Here is a 25,568-nt window from a genome sequence, read left to right as displayed (position 1 = left end):
CAGTCACTCTGTATCAGGTCACTGTAAATAATTCTTGTCATACTTCCATATCTATGTATGTATCTTGTTCATTGTTTGCTCCACTAATTAAAAGGTAAGGTTCATGAAGGCAAAGAATTTTGTCTGTTTTACCATACCCACAGTGGCTACAATCATGCTTGCCACTTTGTAGGTGTTCAATAAGTAATTGCTGAATTAATGAACAACTGCATAAAATATGTGAGTGTGAAAAAAAAATCTGCTGACTGTCTGTTCCCAGGCTTTGTGTTCCCAGCTGCAGCCTAAATTTAATACCACCCCCAGGTTTTGGGACCAATAGGGACCTGAAGCAGGAACAATTAAGCAGCTCCAGCTCTGCAAGCCAGGGCTGTGTATAAAATCCCTGCTTTGTGGGTGGTTTTGTTCTGACCCTTACCACTAATTGGGATTCTAGACCCTCCCTAGTTCCCCATCAATGAAGCCTCTCTTGCAGTTTCCTCAGTGGCCCAGTCCCTCTAGACAGAGGCCACATTTCAGACTACTCAGTTCTTCTCTCTTTCCAATTCCCAAGACCTGATATCTGGCTCCTGAACCACAAATGAGTGGGCCCTTCTTTAGTTGACATATGTCCCTAATACCAAACAGCCTTCCTAGGCCTTTGCATTACACATTTACTCTTGAAATACCCCACTATCTCATGGAATCCTCCCCTGCCCCTGATGTTGCCAGGTTGACTTCTTAATGGAGTTGTGACTGCTATTGTCACAATCTTTGTTTTTTGTTTTTTTTGATGTGGACCATTTTTTTAAAAAGTCTACTGAATTTGTTACAATATTGCTTCTGATTTATGTTTTATTTTTTTTGGCCCTGAGGCATGTGGGATCTTAGCTCCCTGACCAGGGATGGAATCCGCACCCCCTGCATTGGAAGGTGAAGTCTTAACCACTGGACCACCAGAGAAGTCCCCTGTCATAATCTTTGGTTTGTTTTATCTACTAAACTGATTAGACACAGATGGGGATGATTCTGCTAATTTTGGACTCTCTTCGTTGCCAGTCTGGTTCTTAAGATGTGACAGAAATAAGTATCCTGACCAGGGGGACTTACCTTGGAGAGCTCTTGTCCAGGCCCACAGAGTTGGCAAGCGACACACCGTCCCCATTGGTCCCAGTACTCATTTTCTTGGCAATCCATGGTAGGAATGCTATGGGTACACAACACAACAATTAGGGAACTAGTGGAAAGGGATTTCAAAGTAAGTAGTGGCTTCCATGTCAATTGGTTTATGGGCCTCTTAATCTATTCTCTGGTCCTGGGTTATAAGGGTTGAGAAAGCCAACCCAAAACAGCTAATGCATATATAGCACTGACCATGTGCCAAGAACTCTTAAATGGTTTACAAGTAATAATTCAACCTTTAAAACAACCATATAAATAATTATTATTAGCCTAATTTTGCATATGAGGAAAATGAAGCACAGAGACCAAGGGATTCACCAAAGTTCACACAGTTAGTGGCTATAACACTTGCTGAACTGGAAAGAGAATAAGACAAGGAGCTGGCTTCTGCCTAGGGAGTAGAGAATAACCACAATCTCTCACATGTTACCAGCTATTAACAGTTTAGAAAGCACTTTAATACCCATTATATTTGATCCATACAACATCCATGTGAGGTAAACAATATAGAGATTATCATCCTTCCTTTGTTGATGAGAAAGCTGAAACATGGTTCACTTTTGCCAAAACTGTCTTTAAGTTTGAGGAGAACTAGCTGTCATTGCTTCTGTCCTTGTCTGGGTAGGAGGGGAGAATGACGCAGCATGAAGAAATGTGCTGGTACACTAAGGTGTAGATAAAAGGAAACACTAGTCACATAACAGTTCTCATAATACAAATGGCATAGGGCAGTGGCACTAGCATTGGTCAGAGTGTTGGGAGATATGGGTTCTATCCTGGATATAGGGTAACCAATCATCCAGTTTTGCTTAGGACTAAGAAGCTTCCTCAGGACATGAGACTTTCAGTGTTAAAACTGGGACAGTCTCAGGTAAATTGGGATGGTTGGTCAACTTACTTGGCTCTTCTTCGTTCAACCTATGATCCTGGATGATTCACTTTATTTTTTCTGGCCTTAGTTACTTAATTTGAAGAAAGGGGGAAGTATATTCCTCACCTACCTTATATAGGTCTTGGGATGATTAAATGAGCTAAGGTCCATAAAAGCATTCTGAAGGATTTGAAAAGCTATACAAAATAAGACAGAGTTAAGTATGTAGACAGAGAATTTTATACAAAGGTGAATTTTAATGTAAGTAACTGATACATGGGGCTTGCACTACTCAAAGAGAAAGGTGGGGTGAGATTCTTTTGTGCACTCCTTAACTTCATGCCAAGGTGAACTTCAGGTGGCTTCTCAAAGTACTGAAAGTCCTAAGTATGTACTTCCAGTCAGAAGAGAGGAGAGTGTGAATGTGCACCTTGAGAGACCACCACTCCTCCCTTCAAAAGTCCCCAATAGCGATGGGATAAGTCATCCTGTCTGGCATTTTTGCTTGAATGCACCCTTTCCCACCATCAACTGGGCCATTCTTTCCCATGCATTCATTCAGAAGAAAGTGGACTACAAAATCCATTTTTGCACAAGCTGAAGATGTTACCTCCTATGTTGTTTCGATTACTGGCCCATAGTGTCACCCTCAGTACGCACGCTTCCCTCCCTACCCCATCTTCTCATTAAGAACAAAAACCATCAGTGGTCTCACAGCCCTCATGACAAGGGAATTAAGTGTCATGGGCACAGGGCCAGCATATTGGTCTGGACAACTCCCCTGTATCCTTCTCTTGCTCACAGAAACAGAAAAACATTGTCAGGAGCCAAAGAGCAGTCCTGCCCTTGAGATAAACTCCTTATATAGGCATCTGAAATCTCCATAGCAGCTGTTTCTGGCCTTTGGGTGTCTGAGACAGCCTATTCTGTTTGGTATCCAGAGCCCCTCCCATGTAATAAACATCATGTGGCATGAATTTTAACATGTCTCTGTAACTTTGGCTTTGAGACCTGTGTCTAGGCAAGTTGGGCATATTGCCAAATCCCCATATCAGGTCCCAGGGGATGAACAAAGGACTTTTCCCCCCTCTTTTGTCAAACTGTTTATCCAAAGCATACAAATTAAACTGTCTTTCATTATAAGTTTAACAAATTGCCTTTTTAAAAGAGAAAAAAGCCACATAAACTCTCATCTGTTTTGAAGAAGTCAGGGCATATAGGTAAAATTGTCTAAGAACGGTTAAATTATTACCCAGGGACAAACTCAGACCTTATGTAAAGTTCTTCCCTGTGGTCAGCAGTGTCCTGTGGTAGATGTACTGCCTTTTTATTTTAAGAGAAGGTGAGAGAGAATAATTAGGTTTTGAGAAAATCAGAGCTACTCTGAAGCATCCTAAAACTGCAGCTAACACTCTTCTAAAATGTCACAGAAGATGTCTGAATCTTCCAAACTGCTGTATAAGTCAGCAATATAGACAGACCTATAAGATTTTGACATATGTATATACTCATACAAATGCTATCCAGATAAAGATACAAATACAAAAACCTTTCCATTACCTCAGTAGACCCTTTCACGCCCCTTCCCAGTCAATGCCATCCCCGTCTCCCAGGTAATTTCTATTCTGGCTTCTGTCACAATCATTAGTTTAACCTGTCCTTGAACTTCATATAAATTGGATTCATATAAGAGCAGTCTTGGGACTTCCCTGGTGGTCCAGTGGCTAAGACTCTATGCTCCCAATGCAGGGGGCCCAGTTTTGATCCCTGGTCATGGAACTAGATCCCACATGCTGCAACTAAAAGATCCCACACGTGGCAAAAGAAGATCCCACGATTATACCCCAATAAAGATGTTAAAAAAAAAAAAGAAGATCCCACGTGCCACAACTAAGACCCTGCACAGCCAAATAAATAAATAAATAAATATTTCAAAAAAAGAGCACTTTTTTGTTTCTGGCTTTCTTTGCTCAATGTAATGTCTGTGAGATTTATCCATTACACTGTATGTAGCAATATTCATTCCTTACCATTGCTGTGTAGTACCCCATTATATGGATATGCCACAATTTATTTATGCATTTCTTTGGTTAATGGACATTGAACTGTTTCTAATTTGTAACCATTTACAATAAAGTTGCTATACTATGGTCAATTGATTTTCAAAAAGAGTTCCAAGACAGTTCAATGGGAAAGGAACAGGCTTTTCAAAAAAAGGCATTGTGACAACTGGGTATCCACATAAAACAGAATCAAATTGGACCCTTACCTCACACCATATATAAAATTAACTCAAAATGGACCAAACCTCTAAATGAAAGACATAAACCTATAAAACTCTTAAAAGAGCTTTATAAGAAAACATAAAAATGTTTATAATTAAATATTTCTTTCTTATAAGAAAATATAGGTATAAATATTTGTGACCTTTGATTAGGCTATGGTTTCTTAGATACAACACCAAAAGGAAAGCAACAAGACAGAAAACAATGATAAATTTTACTTAATCAAAATTTAAAACTTTTGTGCTTCAAGGACAATATCAGGAAAATAAAAAGACAACCCACATAATGGGAGAAAAAAACCTATAAATTATAGAGAAGTGATTATATATATATATATATATATAAAATAGAGAAATCTTACAACTCAACAATAAAAATGCAAATAACCTAATTAAATATGGGCAAAGTACTTGAATATACATTGCCCCAAGAAGATATAAAAAATGGCCAATAAGGATATTAAAAGATGCTCAACGTCATTAGCAATTAGGGGAATGCAAATCAAAATCACCATGAAATCCCACGTCATACCCACTAAGGTGGCTATAATAAAAAAGGGGATGATTAAGTGTTGGCAAGGATGTGGATAAATTGCAACCCTCATATATTGCTGGTGAGAATGTAAAGTGGTGCAGTCCCTTTGGAAAATGGTTTTTCAGTTCCTCCAAATATTAAACATAAAGTTACCACGTGATCCAGCAATTCCAATATTTAGTATATACCCAAAAGTACTGAAAATATATATCCACACAAAAATTTGTACATGAATGTTCCTAGCAGCATTATACATAATAGTCAAAAATGTAGAAACAACTCAAATGTAAATTAACGAAGTGGATAAACAAAATGTGGTCTATCAATACAATTAAATATTATTCAGCCAGAAAAAGGAATGAAGTACTCGATGAGGACTACAACATGGTTGAAACTTGAAAATATTATGCTAAGCGAAAGAAGCCACACAAAAGGAAAACTATATGATTCCACTTATATGAAATGTTCAGAATAGGCAATTCATAGAGACAGAAAGTAGGCCAGTAGTTGCCAGGGGCTGGGGAAAGGAGAGAATAGGAAATAGCTACTTAATGGATATGAGTTTCATTTTGGGGTGATGAAATGGTTTGGAACTAGATAGTAGTGATGGTTGTACAACTTGGTGAATATGTTAAAAAACAGTGAATTATACACTTTAAAAAGTGAATTTTATTGTATGTGAATTATGTTTCAATTTTTTAAAAAACCTAGTTCTTCAGCTTTTTCTTTAATACTGTGAATTACCCTGTATCATTCTAATAGACATTGTTTAATTTATTCCCCAAATTAAAATTTTAAAAAGCTACTATGAATATTCTTATATATGCCTCCAAATGATTTTTTTCCCCAAATTTATCTAGTAAGTGCTATTTGGGTATATTGATTGGGTTTAACCAGAGGTGTTGACAAGTGGCAAGATGACTAGAATATCTCTTTATTTCGTCTGTCTCTGTCATGTGACTGCTCACTCTGTCCATCCCCCTGTCCTGATCCACTCCCCCACTAAAAAAAATAAACTAGAAAAATAAGAATGCAACCTGACAGGGAAAAGGAGAAGTAATGAGGCTGACATTAATAATAATTCCCACATGAGCTCACTGTGCCTTAAAAATTGATGTTGGATAAGTTTCTCCTGGATGTTAGGTACTCAGACTACTGCCAGTGCAGCTGCCTCTGGCCACAGCTTACGATTGCTGCTCTTCTCAACTTGCACATGCCTGTGGGATGAAACATTCTGTCTCTAGGACGGGTGGGCAGAACAAGATGACAGGTCTAAATTAAGAACTCAGGACTTCATGGAAGATATTTGCTTTTCCTGGGCAGTGCAGGAGGTGTGGGATTAAAGAGGATGAGGAAGACGGCAGCTGGTCCATGCCCTGCCCATTCCTCTCCTTGTGAGCCTACCCAGTCACCCACGTGCAGAGGACTGGCAAAAATCAAAGTAGTTGCTCAGTCTGGCCGTGAGAACAGTACTTTCTTTGAAAATCAAGCTTCTAATCTGTGCAGTGCCCTCATCATTTCCAGATGTTTGGCCTATAATTCAGATGTTGCTTTATCATTTGGTGCTGGCTTTCAGCCTTCTCCTTCCTGGCCTGGCCCAGGGATACTCCTATCTCAGCTTTCTCTTGCCCATAATCTGCTTCCAAACTATGAAACATCTTATCTTCCTCCTCTCCAAGTATTTGTGAATTCTGCATTCCTCAGAATGGTGAGTGGTCCCAGGTCCAGCTCTGCCATCAGAATCATGATCCTCCCCACTTCCAAACTCAAGGTCCCAATCATATCATGAGGATTTGGTCAATCTCTTTGATTAGTGGTTCTCAGTATAGGCTGCACCTTGGGAGCTTCAAAAAAACACTTATACCTGGGTCACATTCCTGAGATTCTGATGTATTTTAAAAATTCACCAGGTGATTCTCATGTGCAGCCAACTTTGAAAATCATTGTTTTAAGGGCTCTTTTTGGCTCTTGTATGTTTCACCTGAATATAAGGTGCAGTCAGAAAAAAGTCTTTCTGTTCCCCCATATTCAGAGGGAACTTGGTGAGGGAGTAACCTGGGGCCTACCCATATTTTTCTGGAAATAATAGGTGATAGAGTTAAAAGGGCTGAGGGTGGAATGGTTCTTTTAAAACATGTTAGATCATGTCATTTCCAACCTCAAAATCCATCGATGCCTCTCCACCTCACTCAATAAACTAAAGTCCTTATAATGGTCAATGAGGTTTTAGATGACCTGCTTACCACCCCATCACCTCTTTGACTCCATGATCTACTATTCTTCCTATTATTCCCTTAACTCCAGCCATGCCAACCTCCTTGCTCTTCCTCAAACTAATCAGGAAATGCTTCCACCTTAAGGCCTTAACACTCGCTGTTCCCTTATTCAGGCATGTTTTCCCCCAGATATCCACATGGCTACCTTCCTCATCTTCTTCAGTTCTTTGATCATAAACTATCTTCTTAATGAGGCTTCTTGACCACTGTTTCAAAACTGCAAGTTCCCTCCATATTCCCTATCCCTTCTCCTGTTTCATTCTTCTCAGTAGCACTTGTGACCATCTGACACACTTTATCTTATTTACTTCTTTATTGCCTGTTTCTACCCCAACTAGAATGTAAGCACCATGAGATCATGGCCCTGTTGTGGTCACTACTTCATCCCCCATGCTTAGAACAGTGCCTGGCATACAATAGGCACTAAATAAATATTTGTTGGATGAGTGAATGGTAAAAATTTACAAAATAACGGTAACAATCTTCTGTCTGAGTGAAAGGTTTCACAGTTTTAAAGGGTTTAATATCAGTTAGCTCAATATGTCCTTCCAGTAACCCTGAGAATAAGCCATGGATTATTATCACCAATTCATAGATTTTAAAAACTGTGGCTTAAAGAAAAAAATGCCTCTAAATTTATTTAACTAGAATTAAATAAAGCCAGAACTCACAGGTGATTTAAGACTCATGAGTTTGGCATGCTTTCTAAGGCAGTATTGAACTCTAAAATAGGGAATGGAGGTCCCCCCAGGCTGTCACTTAAATTTACTATTTCATCAGCAATCTTTTTGGTTGGGACAAAGGTATTTTTTGAATACTAATATGTGCTTTAAAGAATGGCTAGACAGGGTTTCTGCTCAAGCCCTAGGATACAAGGGCCAGGACAAAGATGGTAGCAGTAGGAACAGGAAGGAAGTGATGGTGGGAAATACAGATCTTACAAAGTAAGTTCACAGGACCTTACAATTACATGGATGTGAGAGCTAAGAGAAAGACATAAGTCAGAGAAGATTCTGAGGGTTTCTGCCTGAGAAACCAGGAGAAACTCAGGGTGCAAAAAGTGTGGAAGGGGAGTTGCTTGTTAGGAAAAAAAGAGACAATGCACTCAGTTTTTCAAACTGTTTTAAGTATGAAAAGTTTGAGGGGACAAAGGACCATGTCAGTTGTGGTGCTTAGCAGGCAATTAAAATATGTAGAACATAGGTTGGGACTAGAGATAAGTCAAATGCATAAAAATACCAGCTCGTGGACGCACATCAGAATCGTCTGGAGTACTTTAAAACATACCTATTCCCTAGACCAATTAAATAAAATCTTCAGAAGGTAGAGCACCATTGGCCTAGGTAAATCATGGCAGAGGCTTAGATGAGCAAAGAAAAATGCTAAGAACAAAACACTAAGGGACATCCATATGTGAAGCTGGTAGAGGAAGATTAGCCAGCAGCAACCAAGAAGGGGAATCCAGGGAAGAAAGAATAGAACTCAGATGGGACAGTACAGGACAAAGTTTTAAGAAGTAAAAGATGAGCAGCAGTGTCAGCTGTTGGTGCAGGGAGGTGAAGGAGCATCAGGACTGGAAATATATTATTTTGTTGGTATATGACAAAAATAAATTGTCTTAATATTCAAGTATATCACAATATGTGCATGGAATAGAAATAATTCAGAGACCACAGGTGGTTGTTACAGTTTTTAACAAGCTTCTCTTTCCATTTCCAAAGTGGCTGAAGAAATATAACTGTTAGTGATAGCAACATTTGGTCCAGTAATGTCAGGATTAGTATATCAACAGAGGAGAATGAAGGAAGCTGTGCAAAATTAAGGAAGTCACACCTATTTACCTTGTTCTTTATTCTGGTGTACAGAGCAACAGATAATGGCTCAGCAAGAATAAAGATGCTGGAGTAGAAAAGTAAAGAAAATTTTATTATAAACAATTGTCACTGTACAGATAGAATTAATATCCAGTTGGACAATTTCAATTCAGCCAAAAGCAAATGTTAACCATGTGAGTTAAAATCTTTCTCCTTCAAAACATGTGGAAGCACACACATCCACAACAAAAAAGCACAAATCTAGAAAAGACAAACATAACTTAAAAGACTGTAAATTGAGGTGGAAAAAAAGTTAAAAAATATATAAATGTTTAGTTAGTGTCTGGAACTGCTGAAAAAAATTGTTAAAGGGAGGGGAGAAAAGAGCTGTGTAGCCAAGAATATGGTGATATAATTAAGACCAGCAATCTTTGGGCTGATTATGAGAGGAAAATATCACTTTAATGATTGCTGAAACAGTCTTCCCAAGTGGGAGCAAAGGTACGGAAACTACGCTGGATGATGTTCAAGGGAAAAATGAGATAATGTAAGTGAGAGTGCTCTGGAAACTCCAAATTGTGCTACACATGTGAGGGGTTGCTGTGAGTGTTGTTTCTATTCCACCCAGAGTTTGGGAGCAAAGGACATTGGAGAGAGGCTACAGGCCAAACAACCAATACCCAAAACCCCTGCTATTGTTCCACAGTGTCCCTAGCCAAAGTGAGTCACATTCACGTACTGACCACCACAAGATACAATGAAATTAGTGGTATCATAAAAAATTAGTTACATCGCCAGCAGTACTAGGTGACTTTCCACAGAGGATATGCTTTTGACTGAGTTCTCCCAGCTGAAAACTGGATTAATGGTATGATTTCTTTACAGGGCTAGGAGCTGGATAAAACTCAGTCAAGTGCCCTCATTTCTGATTTTTATTAATGTTCTTTGGTCTTGCCCCACATTCTCTCCACCCTGTCCAGTTTACCAACTATCTGGAATAGTTGTATCTCTCTGAAGATGTCAATAAGAACAGTGCCTTTTCTCCCACAGCAATGTAACTTCTATCATGTACACTATCCCTTCCTCATAGGCCAGAAATATCCTAAAGAAACAGACATACAAACTGATGAGCATTTGCAAGCACAGCTCAGGGCTACTTATCCTTCCAATCTGAATGGGAGAATCAGTCCATAGAATGAAGCCTGTCTGTACAGGATGAGATATTGATGCCAAAATATTTCTTGCCTTTTATTTTTTAGGCTTCCTAAGAAAAAGAAAGGCGGCGGGGTAGTGGGGAAAAGATGAAACTGATACAACAAGAAGCCTATGATTGCATATGTAAATGCACATTCTATAAAACAATGTTCAGAATTGTACAATCTTAGATGGGAGCTTAAAACTCATCTTAGTCCCAGCTGCCTGTTGCCCAATAAAGAAATATCATCCATATCTACTTGAACTCACCTCAAGTAGAGTAACAGACACCTCAGTACTCATACGACAGCACATTTCATTATGGTTTATTTTTTTTCTCCTCTTTGGTAACTGACTAAAACTTCAAACCATCAGATAATTGAAAACATATTCTCATGGAATCCCAAAAGGATTCTTCAAGACAACCTAACCTCATTCCCTTGATGCTCCATATGGGGAGACTGAGGCCCCTCTAGAAGGGATAAAATTTCCCCCAATTCACATAGTTGATCAGCACAGAGCCAGGACTAGAATCTAAAGTCTCCAAATTTAGGGCCCAGTGCCAAAATTAAAAAACAAAACAAAACAAAACAATACTGACATTGGAGTAACAAAAATCTGGTTTCTAGTTTTGTTCAGACACTTACTAACTAAATGATCTCTAGCAAGTTTCATTTTCTTTGAGACTATTTGGCTACCTGTACAATTAAGACAAAAGGACCTGGACCTTCCCTAGCTGGGGTGAGGGGTCAGTGGGATTATGGATTTGAAAGTACCTGGCACACAGTGGGAACTTAAGAAATAATTTACAAAGGAACTTGTCACATTCACCCATCCTGTTCCTTTTACAGTGTTTCTGATCACTTTGAAGGTACCACCATCACCCCAACTTATATAGCTCAAAGCCTCAGAGTCTTATTTGACTTGACAGCATGCTATAAGAGAAATGACAAAAGAGCTGGGCTGTTTGACTTGGGAATGAAAGATGAATGGGGATCTGTTTTATGGTTTTCAGATCTCTGAGGAACTATCATGGAAGAGAATGAGCAGATTTCTCTGAGTGGCCCCAGGAAGAATGACTAGAACCTCTGGAAGCCAAAGGGAGACTGAGTTCAGTTTAACAAAAGGAAGAACTTTTGCAGAGTCAAGGCTTTCTATGAAGGGAATGGACTCTCTCAGAGATCAGTAAGTACACTCCCTTTGAAAGTATTCAGGCAGAGACTAGCAAAGATGTTATAAGGTGAAGTCAATTGGGGTGAAAGAAAATTATGATTCATGAACTTTCTACTATGAATTTTCTACCTACTATGCATCAGATACTGTGCTAGATAATTCACAGGGATTATTTCTTTTAATCCTTCCAACAAAACTATGACATGTCTACTATTCTCCCTTCAGACTGAGTTTTGGAGAGGTTCAGTATTTCTCACTGGGGTTACTACTGGTATTATAAGCGGGTGGTGCTCAACATCACTAATCATTAGAGAAATGCAAATCAAAACTACAATGAGGTATCACCTCACACCAGTCAGAATGGCCATCATCAAAAAATCTACAAACAATAAATGCTGGAGAGGGTGTGGAGAAAAGGGAATCCTCTTGCACTGTTGGTGGGAATGTAACTTGATACAGCCACTATGGAGAACAGTACGGAGGTTCCTTAAAAAACTAAAAATAGAACTACCATAAGACACAGAAATCCCACTACTGGGCATATATCCTGAGAAAACCATAATTCAAAAAGAGTCATGTACCACAATGTTCATTGCAGCTCAATTTACAATATCCAGGACATGCAAGCAACCTAAGTGTCCATCGACAGATGAATGAATAAAGAAGATATGGCACATATATACAATGGAATATTACTCAACCATAAAAAGAAACAAAACTGAGTTATTTGTAGTGAGGTGGATGGACCTAGAGTCTGTCATACAGATTGAATTAAGTCAGAAAGAGAAAAACAAATACCATATGCTAAGACATATATACGGAATCTAAAAAAAAGGTTATGAAGAACCTAGGGACAGGACAGGAATAAAGACTCCGACATAGAGAATGAACTTGAGGGCATGGAGAGGGGGAAGGGTAAGCTGGGACAAAGTGAGTGAGTGGCATGGACATATATACACTACAAAATGTAAAATAGATAGATAGTGGGAAGCAGCCACATAGCACAGGGAGATCAGCTCTGTGCTTTGTGACCACCTAGAATGGTGGGATAGGGAGGGTGGGAGGGAGACGCAAGAGGGAGGAGATATGGGGATATATGTAAATGTATCGCTGATTCACTATGTTGTAAAGCAGAAACTAACACACCATTGCAAAGCAATTATACTCCAATACAGATGTTAAAAAAATTAAAAAAAAAATAAGTGGGTGGGAAGAACAATAGTTTGCTGTCTCAACCTGGTTGGTACTAAATTCAGTAGTACTTCATTCTTTGTGCAAAAAAATCCCACTCTCAACACGTATCTCTAAATGCCCTATGGATATCGTATTGATCCTGGTTGGGAATGATGGATAAATAATATGCTTAGTATCACAGACAGCAGGTAAGTAGCAGACCCAGGACTTGAATAAGCTGTGTCTAACTCAGAAAGTAGATGCCCTTTCTATTTGTACCATCCACAGAAATGGATGGAATTGGGATTGGAATACACAATCTTTTAAAGTCTAAACCAATCCCAAGAGATAGTGATTCTCTCATATTCCTCTCTTTTCAATCTCATATAATTTATCAACTTCTAAGTTCTGCAGATCCAACTTCTGTGATGTATTGTTAAATTCATTGCCTCCTTTCTATTCCCATAGTCACCACCTCAGTTCAGGGTCTCATTCCCTTTCTGCATCTAGCTTATCCACATCTCATGTTTTCCTATTCCAATTCAGTTAACTCATGTTTACCAGATTATTCTTCCTGAAACACAGATTTATCTTTTTTCTTTAGCTCAGAAACTTTCAATGATTTTCCACAGTGTGACGAATTGAACAGAAAATCTAGCATCCAAAAGTCTTCCACAGTTTTTCATCAATCTACCATGTCAACTTTAACTTTCACTTTCCACGTAATTGTACTCTAAAATCCAGTTCAGCTGGTGTTCCTTTCACATGCCCTGAGTTTCCCTGCCTCCAAACAGTTGTTCCTGTTTTTTTCCTGGCTTGGACTGCCTTCTCTCCTGTCTCCACCTGTTGAAATCCTATCTGTGTTTCATGGCTCATCTTAAATAATAATAATATTTAACATTTATTGAGTGCTTATTTTGGTCAAGCCACTGTGCTAAGTGTGTGCAAGTATTTCACATGGATTATCTAATTTAATCCTCACAAAAACTTGATAAAATAAGCTCTATTTTTATATCCATTTTAGACTAAATTAAAACAAAATTCAGACAGGGGAAAGTAATTATGCTTGTCCAATGTCACACAAGTTAATAAATGGTAGGATGGGATTTGAACTCAAGTAGTCTGGCTCTGGAGCCCTGAAAGATGATACAATGTCAAAACACAAACAATCAAAAAACACTTTCTGATTTACTCTGGCTCAACTAGATGTGATCCTTACCTGACAATACCAAAGCATACTTTAACTGGACCTTTAAAGCTATTTTGTGTTATATTTATTTATTCTTATACCCATGATGAGGTCCCAGTGGGCATAGACTATGTCTTAGGCATCTGTCTGTCTAACACAGTGGTGGCACAGAGTAGGTGCTCAGTGAGTCTGTTATGTTGAATTGAAGGCATGTTGGGGTGAAAGAGGGGACAGGAGAGTTATGTAGGGGAAGATGCCCATACTCCCCTGCCTTAGCCACCCTGCAATGGTTTCATACTGGTCAGCACTGCCAACACCTGTCCAAACAAGACCTTGCAGTCTCTGCTTCCCCAGCCTAGTTTCTGGCGGGTCTCTACTTGTCCCCCAGTTCTCACAGCTGCCTCGGCCTTTTGGCCAATGTTTGATGTAAAGCAGGATCAAAATATCACTGCCTTGGGCTCAGTTTCCAGGAGTGAGGGATCAAGTGAAACCCAGCCGGGCGGGTGAGACTGAAAGCCCCCAAATAGAGCTTGCAAACTCTTTACACAAGCCCCGACTCGCCCAGGGGCCACGTGGGTAGGCCAGCCACTCAACGTCCCTCGGGATGCTTCACAAATCTGATCCAACTCCTCCCTCCCTCCCCTAAGCTCCTAGCCTCCTTCTCTTTTCTCTTCCTTATCTCCTAACTGGAGATACTCAGGGTGTTTGGGCGGGTCCACACATGTTCCCAGAGGCCATAATGGTCCAGTACGAGCCTACTCCAGGGGAACTGGCTCACCAAGGCCATCAGGGTATTAGCTCAGGTCCATGGCACCCTACACAGCACTCTCTGGATACAGATGGATGGGCAGACAGACAGCCACAGGACACCTTCCCAGCCATTCTGACTTTGTAGCACCTTAGCAGGGTCATCCTAACCTGATCCTGAACTCCCATCTCTAGGCTCCACAGGTCCAAGCCACCTTGCCATGCCAAAGGGTGTTCCCACACTTACCCTGTAAATAAATGTATGGATGGATCTTGCTCCAGTGACGGAATTCCTGGACAAACGTACCTCAGCGCAGGCCAGACATCCCACCAAGCCCCCACTTCTCAGCTGCCAGTCTCCATACTACACTCACAGTAAATGAAATTCGTTACAATCAAAGCTCTGCTCTGACTCATTTCACATCCACATGTAGCAACAACAGCCAGAACCTATTCTCTTTTCCTTTCATGCTACGCCTACTTCTCCGCCCCCATGAAGCAGCTATTGGACCACTTGAGTGTCTAGGTGTGGCTACACAAAGAAGTTTCACCCCTGACAGTGAGAGTGGGGGAGGAGTTGGGGAAGAGTGGGTGAATAGTGACCAAGCCACGCCTTTGGCAGGAACTGAAAAGCTTCAGGGACTGAAGCAGGGAGAGAGGTAATGGAAGCAGGAGAGATTGTGGAGCTGAAGTTAAGATCTGTGGTGTCAAGGGAAGATTGGTGTCTTCATGGCAGAGTGTCACTTCCTCATATAAGCCTCACTCATCAAAGTCCTGCCCTGTCCACTGCACTCTGTTTATTTTCTTACTGGCACTGAATTGTAATCTGTAATAATTATTGATTAAATTCCTTGATTGTTTAATGTCTGTCCTTTCCCTTCCACTAATTGGTAAGCATCATGAGCTAATACTTAATAACTAACACTTATGCAACACTTGCTATCTGCCAGTCACTCTTCTCAATATTTTACATATATTAGCTCATTTAATCCTTATAACTACCCTAGTTTTATTCACAATTTAGAGATAAGGAAACTAAGGCATAGAATGATTGCCCAATTGTCAAACAGCTAGTAAGTGACAGGGCTGGGAAGGAGTCTGGTACACAGCAGAGGAATAAATAAATTAACTAGAGAACCAAGTGTAAACGACAAAATGGGAGAGGTCAGAAAGACTTTGAATATGTTGAACTTAGCCAAAGAGCCCTACAGATGAAGAAATGTGAGCTGGCAGCAAGAGGACCCTTTAGCCTGAGTGTACTCTCCCACCTGACACAACCCTGCTGCCTTTTATTATTTATTTATTTTGCCTTTTAGTTTTTCAACACAAGTCCTTTCCAGCTAAGTTGGGAACATTCTTCAAGGTCAGGATTAGGGGCCTTTCAACAACCCTAGCCTCAAGAGTTCAAGAGCTCCCCCTCTCTTGCTCCCTATGAGCCATGTCTCTCTCTCTTTTTTTTTTAACTTTATTTTTTATTTTTAAAAAATGTTTATTGGGGCTTCCCTGGTGGCGCAGTGGTTGAGAGTCCGCCTGCTGATGCAGGGGACACGGGTTCATGCCCCAGTCCGGGAAGATCCCACATGCCGCGGAGTGGCTGGGCCCGTGAGCCATGACCGCTGAGCCTGCGCGTCTGGAGCCTGTGCTCCACAACGGGAGAGGCCACAACAGTGAGAGGCCTGCGTACCACACACACACACACACACACACACACACACATACACACACACACACAAAGTTTATTGGAGTATAGTGGATTTACAATGTTGTATTAGTTACTGCTATACAGCAAAGTGAATCAGTTATACATATATCCACCCTTTTTTAGATTATTTTCCCATATAAGCCATTAGAAAGTGTTGAGTACAGTTCCCTGTGCTATACCTTATTATTATAACCTTATTAGTTATCTGTTTTATATATAGTAGTGTATATATGTCAATCCCATCTCCCAATTTATCCCTCCCCCCCTTTCCCCCAGGTAACCATAAATTGGTTTTCTACATCTGTAACTCTGTTTCCATTTTGTAGATAAGTTCATTTGTATACTTTTTTTTAGGTTCCACATATAAGCGATATCATATGATATTTCTCTTCCTCTTTATGACTTACTTCACTCAATAGAACCATGCCTCATTTTAAAACTCCTCTCTCACTGGTATCTTTATTATTTACCTTCCACCTTATGTCCAACCCTTCTACCCCACAAACATATTTGAATTCTTCCCACTGCAAAATAAAATCTCCCCCACTGCCTCCTCCTAAAATAATAGCCTCATCTCTCTTCCTTCCTCAGCCAAATTTCTGGCCAGAGTAGTCTCCACTCACTGTTTCCATGTCTTTACTTTCCATTAGCTTCCCAATTTATTGCACCCTGGCTTCCAGCCCAATGTTCTTTCCCTGAGATCACAAGTGACCTTTTTTACTGCCAGATTTTAGGGAACATTTTCACTCATTTTCGTATTTATCTGCAGTTATTTTTCCAGTGCTAGCCACTCTTTTCTTTGGGAAACATTCTTTCTTGTGTTGGAAAACACTACTCGGCTCCTGGTTTCCCTCTGTTTCTCTAACCCTTCTTTCTCAGATTGTGTCACTGGATATTCTCCAGTATCTCATTCTATAATGTTGGTGATGCTGGGGCCCTCACAACACTTTATACATACAATGTCATTTATCCCACAGAACAACTCATAAGTATTATTTTCCTTATTTTATACATGTGGCAACTCTGGATCAGACAAGTTAACTGAATTGTGCAAAGGTACACAGCAAGTACAAGCTTAATCCAGAACTATAACTAGTATCTGACTCTAAGCATGTTACCTCATGCTGTCTTGTTCCAGTGAGTAAGGACATGGTATAGCAATAGAGTGGCTTTGGAGTCTGAATTGGGATCCCAGATCTGTCACTTAAAATTTGCACGCTGTGTGATCTTAGACAAGTACTTTAACCTCTCAGAGATTCAGTTTCCCTATCTATAAAATGTGGAAAGAAACAAGCTTGCTGGGAAGATTTGAGAGGAATATATATATAGACTTCCGAACCCAGTTCCAGACACAATAACTGAGATCTGTTAGAATGATAGTGGTAATGAGGACTATGATTATCAACCTTTTCCCCCTAACTAATTTTCCTACCTTTTATTATTAGTCTAACCTTATTAGTCTATTTTCTTGTCACTAGTTCCTAATTTTATTTGTTTTTGCCTGACTCAGTCCTCCTCTGAGAGAATGTAATTTCGACTGAGGCAATTAGCCAAACTCCTGTGTTTTCTCTACACCCTACCTTCTCAGGCGTAGGATTGGAAATTCAGCACACACCAACCAGAAGGCTGTGCAACTCTGACTCTTCTACACATGTATTTGCTAATAATATTACTTTAAAACAATAGGTAGCATAGTCCTCTAGAGTTCTTTACACAGGTATCTCATTCAATCCTTATAACCACGGGAAGGTGCCATTACCATTACCATGTCAATTTACTAATTGGAAAGGGCAGAATTACCATCTCTTGGATGTGTACTATATGCGGGCACTGAGATAGGCAATTTATATGTTATCTCACTAACCCTTCAAGAGCACTTCCATGATCTGGTGATTATTACATCCATTTTAAAAATAAAAAAAAATAAATTGGATATATAAAACATTATGTGACATCCAAATGAGCACAGAATTGCTAAGCAGAGTTGTTGAGATTTGAACTCGAATTTTCTAAGTCCAACCCTGAAGTTCTTTTTAGTATACCATGCTATTTCTCACCTACAGACAGCCTTGTGGGGGCAGAAAACTACCACTGTGGATGCAGAAAAAGATTTAGATACTTCATTCTAAAACTCTACTTATGGGTTGAGGGCCATAGGGCTTTGAAGCAGCATTTCTGCAAAATATTAGGATTGTTTAGGTCAGTTCAATTTCAAAAGCAATTCACAGCATGATATGCCTGGCACAAAAATAAATAAATAATAAATAAATTAATAAATACATAATAGGAGAAAGAATGGCAACACTAAGGGGTACACAATTGTATAAAAGATTCATAATCATATAAGAGATATATCTAGTGCCCAGAGGGCAGGTTCTAAAATTCTTATTCTTCTTAGCCTTTGTGAGACATCCAGACACTCATTGCATTGCCATCACCCACCACTATGTTTGGTTTGAGAAGACTCAAGAGGACTTGGTCACTTTCTGCCAACATCTGAAGGGCTGTCACAGGGTAGAAGGAACTGATGAGATTTGTATCTTAAGGGGGGAAAATGAGCCCATATGGGTAGAATGTACAGGCAGACAGATTTATACTCAGTATAAGGAATTGTTTTCTAATAATCACAGTGAAGAGTCAGGTCAGTCTCCAGGGCTCCAGATAACAGTCTTTCCCATTTATCTTCACTAATATAATGTTACCAGCCTGGAGTCGGCAGCTAAGGTCATTTTCCTCAGTGTGTGCCTCCAGCCTGCCTGGATTCAGAGTGATTCCTCTAGGGGAGAGTTTAGACCTAAGATTCCTTTCCAGCCATCTCTCAAGACCTCTCCCTAGCAGGGCTTTGTGGACTTTGGCTGTGCTTCCACTCAGAGTGAGATGCAAGTTGGCCTCTTATGGGAAAGCTCAGAAAGCTCAAGGCAAACCAGGAAGGCTAGAGGAGGTAGTGAATGTAGGCTTAAGTGTAGAATCTACAGGCAGAGCTACTACTGAGGCTCAGGAAGCAAGTCTCTCCAGATATATCCCTAGAAACCAATCAGCACCTAGGATGGAGGTGAAGGCAATTTTAGGGCCTGGACTTAGAGATAGGGGTAGGGCAAAGAGAAGAAGTTGCCAGAAAAAATAACTGCCCAGTCTTCTTGGATTTCCAACTATTCTTGAGTACTCCATATTTCTCCCAAGTTACTATCAGGCCCTGTTCTAATTTAATTTTCATAACAGCTTTATTAGATAGGTACTATGATTATCATCCTTAACTTTCAGATGAGAAATCAAGATAGAGTGGCTAAGGGGTTTGTTCATGGTAATACAGCCAGAAAACTCAATGGATTCAATAACTCTCACTCAGGTCTCTGGCAGCAGAATCATCATTACCTGGAAACATATTTTCAATGCAAATTCTCTAGTCCCAGCCCAGATCTAATGAATCAGAAATTTCCAGTGTTAGGCCCAGAAATCTGTGTTTTAACAAGCTCTCTAGGGTGATTCTGATTCCAACTCAAGTTTGAATACCACTGTTCTAAAGCACTAAGTGAAATAATTTCTCTCCTTCCCAATTAGAGGGTCCTCCCATCTTCCCTGCACAGCTATTCTAAACTTCTACATTTTCCCTGAAGTCCCTACTTTGGCACCTAGTTATCAGTCCAGAAAAATGAACCCCTATCCTTATCATCAAGAAACAGATGCTATTAGGTATGAAGTCCTTCCACCACTTTCCATTATGCCAGTAAGTTTCTCTCTCCATCCATCCTGGTCTTTCCTCTTGGTGGAGAGGAGGAGAACATGAGCCTCTTCTCCCTCCCCTGTTCCCTATGGACCATGCTTTATTTTTAACCCCTCTCTCACAGGTATCTTTATTATTCACCTTTCCTCTGTATCCAGCCACTCTACCCACAAACATATTTGAATTCCTCCCACTGGTAGAGAGACCCTTCCCTCTTGACTCCTTAATGAATTACTATGCCTCTCTTTATTTCAAAAGACTTCAAGATTCTCCAGCCATAACCCCATGCATACGTGCACCCAACAACTTCCTTCTAACAACCTCACTGCCTCATCCCAGCCTTCCACCTGTGGAAAACTAGCCTCATTAAGCTCAGAGGTCCCCCCAACCTGATCCGCCTAGAAACAAATCTTCAACGCCAAAACACCATTTGTTGTTAGGTCAGCCCTGTTGGGGAGCCCCTACACTTAAGAATTGAGAAGAAGAATTCACCCACTTCCTTTATCACTACTATTCCCAAGAACCTGCATGACAGCTTCCCACTGTGTATGGCATAAATTTTGAAGCCTTTTGATGCATTATTCTGATAACAGTAATAGCTATAATTTTGAGCATCAAGTGTCTAGAACTATGTTAAGTACTTTGTCTGAATTATCTAAGCCTCAAAGGAATCTTGAGGTACAACTCTCTCCAGGCTCTGAGAGGTTAAATGACTTATGTAAGGATATGCAGTTAGGCAATAGCAACATCAAGATTTAAACATAGCCTCTGTTCTGACAACAAACACCTTAATAACATTAACTACCATTAAATCACTGTATAATATATACTATGTATTATGCCAGGTATATTTTGAAAATAGTAGTAAGACTAGTAGTAGTCCATTTATCAAGGACCTAATATGTGCCCTGTGCTACGTTAACCCCTTTCATTTCATACATTATTTCATTTAATACAATGGCACCATGAGACAGAGCTGATATTTTTGCCTCTTGGATGATGCAACTAAGACTTAAAAAGTGATAAGTCTAAGGTCATTAAGATAGAAGGCACAAAAAACTGGGTATGGAACAAGGTGCTTTTGACTGAAAATTCTTTGTTCTTTCAACTAAAGCATCTTGGCTCTTATCAATCAATAATGAAATGGGATTAAAATGCAGTAGAAAGGGCATGAGCTTTAGTGAGGACAGTTCTGAGTTCAAACCCTGAGTTGTGACTTTGATCAAGTTTCTTCATGTGAAATATGTTAGGAATACAGTAAGTCCCCTACATACGAACCTTCAAGTTGTGAACTTTCAAAGATGCTAACGTGCGTTCCATCAATGTCAGGCGTGAGTGAAATTGCAGCTTGCCCTTCATCTCCTAGTGCTGATGATCCTTCAGCTCTGCCATCTCCCACCTCCCCTCCCTCCTCCAGTCAGTAACTCTTTTTGCCTGTTCACTCGATGCCAGCCTCTGTATGCCAGCTGTTGTACTGTACTACTGTACTTTTCAAGGTACTGTACTGTAAGATTAAAAATGTTTCCTTTATTTTTTGTGTTTGTTTTTTATGTATTATTTGTGTGGAAAGTATGATAAACCTATTATAGTACAGTATATTACTATATAGCCGATTGTGTTACTTGGGTACTTAGGCTAACTTTGTTGGACTTAAAAACAAATTGGACTTACAAATGCACTCTCAGACTGGAACTCGTTCGTATGTAGGGGACTTACTGTATCTTTGGTTCTGATGTCCCACCCTTTCTATATCTCATTCCCTTGTTTTGGTTTTGCAAATTCTAGTACCTCAGAATAATTGATAATAAAAATTTTCTGCCTTGTGCCTACCATAAAAGAAAAGGAGTGGGCTCTGGTCCTTTGTGTGAGTGGTGGGTGTTCTGATTCCAATTCATACACACCACCAGTGAAAGCAATGGATAATTTCATCATTAGTTACCTAAGAAGGAAGCACACCTTACCAAACAGAGCATTAATTTGTCCTAGGACAGAGTTTAGTCCCACATGAGGAAAGTATGTATTCCTTGTTGACATTGTTTTGTCCCTGATAGTTTTGGGAAATAATAGTCTTGTAATTGTTATGCTTTCTGAGCTTAGCTTACATTACAAGAGGTATGGAAATCTATATTTCAGACACCTTCATGTGTGACATTGGCTTCAAGTAGATTTTTTTCTGGTCTCCATATCTTTTCCTTAATAGAAGAGAAGAGAGTGGGGCCTAATCTCATCTTGAGATCTGTCATATATCTATGACAGAGGAGAGAGTGAACAAGGGGTACATATCATTATTGTGAATAGAGGCAAAAATAAACAAATGACAAACATACAATATAATTTTAAATATTGATAAACACTAGGAAGAAAAATAAAATATGGAAAGGGAGTGTATGATGGGGAGTAGCTATTTCGGATAGGATTGTCAGGGAAGGCCTCTCTGAGTCAGTGTTATCTGAGCAGTGACCTGAATGATGTGGGGAATCAAACCATGAAAAGGTCTGGGGAAAGAGTGTTCCAAGATGAGTGAAAAGCAAAGGCAAAGTCTTAGAGATGGGATGCTCAGAGAATAACAAAAATGCCAGTCTTAGAGGTCAGAAACTGGCAAATAATGAAGGGCCTTGTAGACCATGGTAAGGAGTTTGGATTTTATTTTAAGTGTGATGAGATGTCACTGGAGGGTTTTGGTCTGAGAAATATTATTTGAATTCTATTTCAAGAGGATGACTGTGGTTTAACTGTGGACAATGGACCTTATGGGGCAAGAGTGGATATGAGGAGATATGTTAAGTGGCTGCAGAAGTAGCCAAGGCAACAAATAATGTTGGTTTGGACTTGGATGAAAGTGTTAAGAAACAGTTGGATTCTGTATTTGCTTTGGAGTTAAGATTTAGATGATTTTCTACATGATTGGGCAGTGTGAAAAAATTGGAATCAATGATGATTCCTAGGTTTAGGCCCGAGCAAGTGGATGAATGGTGATGACATTTATTCAGATGAGAAGACTGGGGGAGAAGCAAGTTTTATGGGGCTAGGAAATCAAGTGTGTGGTTTTGGACATATTAACTATTTTTTTTCAAAAGAGTGATGATTGCAACTGATATTTTTTCTTGTTTTTTCAATTAATTTTTTTTGGAGTATAGTTGATTTACAGTGTTGTGTTAGCTTCTGCTGTACAGCAAAGTGAATCAGTTATACATATACATATATCCACTCTTTTTTAGATTCTTTCCACATGTAGGATATTACAGACCATTGAGTAGAGTTCCCTGTGCTATACAGTAGGTTCTTATTAGTTACCTATGTTATATATACTGCAAACGTGTATATGTCATGTTTATATATGATGCGTATATGACATAATGTGTATATGTCAATCCCAATCTCCTAATTTATCTCTCCCCCCGCTTCCCCCTTGGTAACCATAAGTTTGTTTTCTACACCTGTGACTCTATTTCTGTTTTGTTAATAGGTTCATTTGTGCCATTTTTTAAGATTCCACATATAAACAATATCAGTTTGCATTTCTCTGACTTACTTCACTCAGTATGACAATCTCTAGGTTCATCCATGTCACTGCAAGTGGCATTATTTTGTTTTTTTCTGGCTGAGTAATATTTCATTGTATGTATGTGCTACATCTTCTTTACCCATTCCTCCATCAAAGGACACTTCGGTTGTTTCCATGTCCTGGCTATTATAAATAGTGCTGCAATGAACATTGGGGTGCATGCATGTTTTTGAATAACGGTTTTCTCCAGATATATGCCCAGGAGTGGGATTGCTGGATCATATGGTAGCTCTATTTTTAGTTTTTTAAGGTACCTCCATACTGTTCTCCATACTGGCTGTACCAGTTTACATTCCCACCAACAAAGTAGGAGGGTTCCCTTTTCTCCACACCCTTTCCAGCATTAGACGTTTGTAGATTTTTTGATGATGGCCATTCTGACTGGTGTGAGGTGATACATCATTGTAGTTTTGATTTTCATTTCTCTAATAATTAGTGACGTTGAGCATCTTTTCAGGTGCCTTTTAGCCATCTGTATGTCTTCTTTGGAGAACGTCTATTTACATCTTCCACCCACTTTTTGACTGGGTTTTTTGTTTTTCTGATATTGAGCTTCATGATCTGTTTTTATATTTGGAGATTAATCCTTGTTGGTTGTTTTGTTTGCAGTACTTTCTCTCATTCTGAGGGTTGTGTTTTGTTTTATGCTTTCCTTTGTTGTGCAAAAGCATTTAAGATTACTTAGGTCCGATTTGTTTATTTTTGTTTTAATTACTTTAGGAAATGGATGGAAAAAGATCTTGCTCTGCTTTATGTCAAAGGGTGTTCTGCCTACAATTTCCTCTAAGAGTTTTATAGTGTCTGGCCTTACATTTAGGTCTTTAACCCATTTTGAGTTTATTTTTGTGTATGGTGTTAGGGAGTGTTCTAATTTCATTGTTTTATATGTAGCTGTCCAGTTTTCCCAGCACCACTTAGTGAAGAGGCTGTCTTTCTCTATTGTATATTATTGCCTCCTTTGTCATAGATAAGGTGACCATAGGTGTGTGGGTTTATCTCTGGACTTTCTATCCTGTTCCATTGATCTATATTTCGGTTCTTGTGCCAGTACCATGCTGCTTTAATGACTGTAGCTTTGTAGTATAGTATGAAACCAGGGAGTGTGATTCCTCCAGGTCCGTTTTACTTTTATCTCCATTGCTTTTCTTTCATATTCCATTTTTTTAAATTATTTTTTACATCTTTATTGGAATATAATTGCTTTACAATGGTGTGTTAGTTTCCACTTTACAACAAAGTGAATCAGTTATACATATACATATGTTCCAATATCTCTTCCCTCTTGCGTCTCCCTCCCTCCCAACCTCCCTATCCCACACATCTAGGTGGTCACGAAGTACAGAGCAGATCTCCCTGTGCTATGTGGCTGCTTCCCACCAGCTATCTATTCTACGTTTTGTTGTGTATATATGTCCATGCCACACTCTCACTTTGTCAGAGCTTACCCTTACCCCTCCGCATATCCTCAAGTCCATTCTCTAGTAGGTCTGTGTCTTTATTCCCACCTTACCCTTAGGTTCTTCATGACATTTTTTTCCTTAGATTCCATATATATGTGTTAGCATACGGTACTTGTCTTTCTATTTCTGACTTACTTCACTCTGTATGACAGAATCTAGGTCCATCCACCACACTACAAATAACTAAATTTTGTATCTTTTTATGGTTGAGTAATATTCCATTGTATATATGTGCCAAATCTTTATCCATTGATCTGATGATGGACACGTAGGTTGCTTCCATCACTTGGCTATTGTAAATGAGCTGCAATGAATATTTTACTACATGACTCTTTTCAATTATGGCTTTATCACGGTATATACCCAGTAGTGGGAATGCTGGGTCATTTGGTAGATCTATTTGTAGTTTTTTAAGGAACCTCCATACTGTTCTCCATAGTAGCTGTACCAATTCACATTCCCACCAGCAGTGCAAGAGCGTTCCCTTTTCTCCACACCCTCTCCAGCATTTATTTTTTCTAGATTTTTTGATGATGGCCATTATGACTGGTGTCAGATGATATCTCATTGTAGTTTTGATTTGCATTTCTCTAATGCTTAATGATGTTGAACATTCTTTCATGTGTTTGTTGGCAATCTGCATATCTTCTTTGGAGAAATGTTTATTTAGGTCTTCTGCCCATTTTTGGATTGGGCTGTTTGTGTT

General features: G+C 39.5%; 1 protein-coding gene across 3 annotated transcripts in view; it reads right to left on the bottom strand.

The window, feature by feature from the left end:
• EDA2R (ectodysplasin A2 receptor) overlaps window positions 1-14,883 on the bottom strand; it is a 67,300-nt gene extending 52,417 nt beyond the window's left edge. Inside the window, exons 1-2 of one of the 3 annotated variants that reach the window (XM_089904456.1) lie at window positions 14,662-14,883; window positions 1,087-1,183 (exon numbers count right to left, since the gene is read on the bottom strand). In XM_089904456.1, the coding sequence (XP_089760582.1) occupies window positions 1,087-1,173 (87 nt within the window). In that variant the 5' untranslated portion in view covers window positions 1,174-1,183; window positions 14,662-14,883. The remainder of the gene's footprint in view (window positions 1-1,086; window positions 1,184-14,661) is intronic. The other 2 variants (XM_089904453.1, XM_089904455.1) reach the window with 2 other exon arrangements.
• Window positions 14,884-25,568: the final 10,685 nt, after the last annotated feature.

The sequence above is a fragment of the Delphinapterus leucas genome, chromosome X (assembly GCF_059928025.1).
Source record: "Delphinapterus leucas isolate spDelLeu-1000000601 "Yukka" chromosome X, BTC_Dleu_Yukka2, whole genome shotgun sequence".
Classification (NCBI taxonomy): Eukaryota; Metazoa; Chordata; class Mammalia; order Artiodactyla; family Monodontidae; genus Delphinapterus; species Delphinapterus leucas.
Note: the sequence above shows the minus strand (reverse complement) of the source record. Positions and strands in the feature narration are given on the sequence as shown.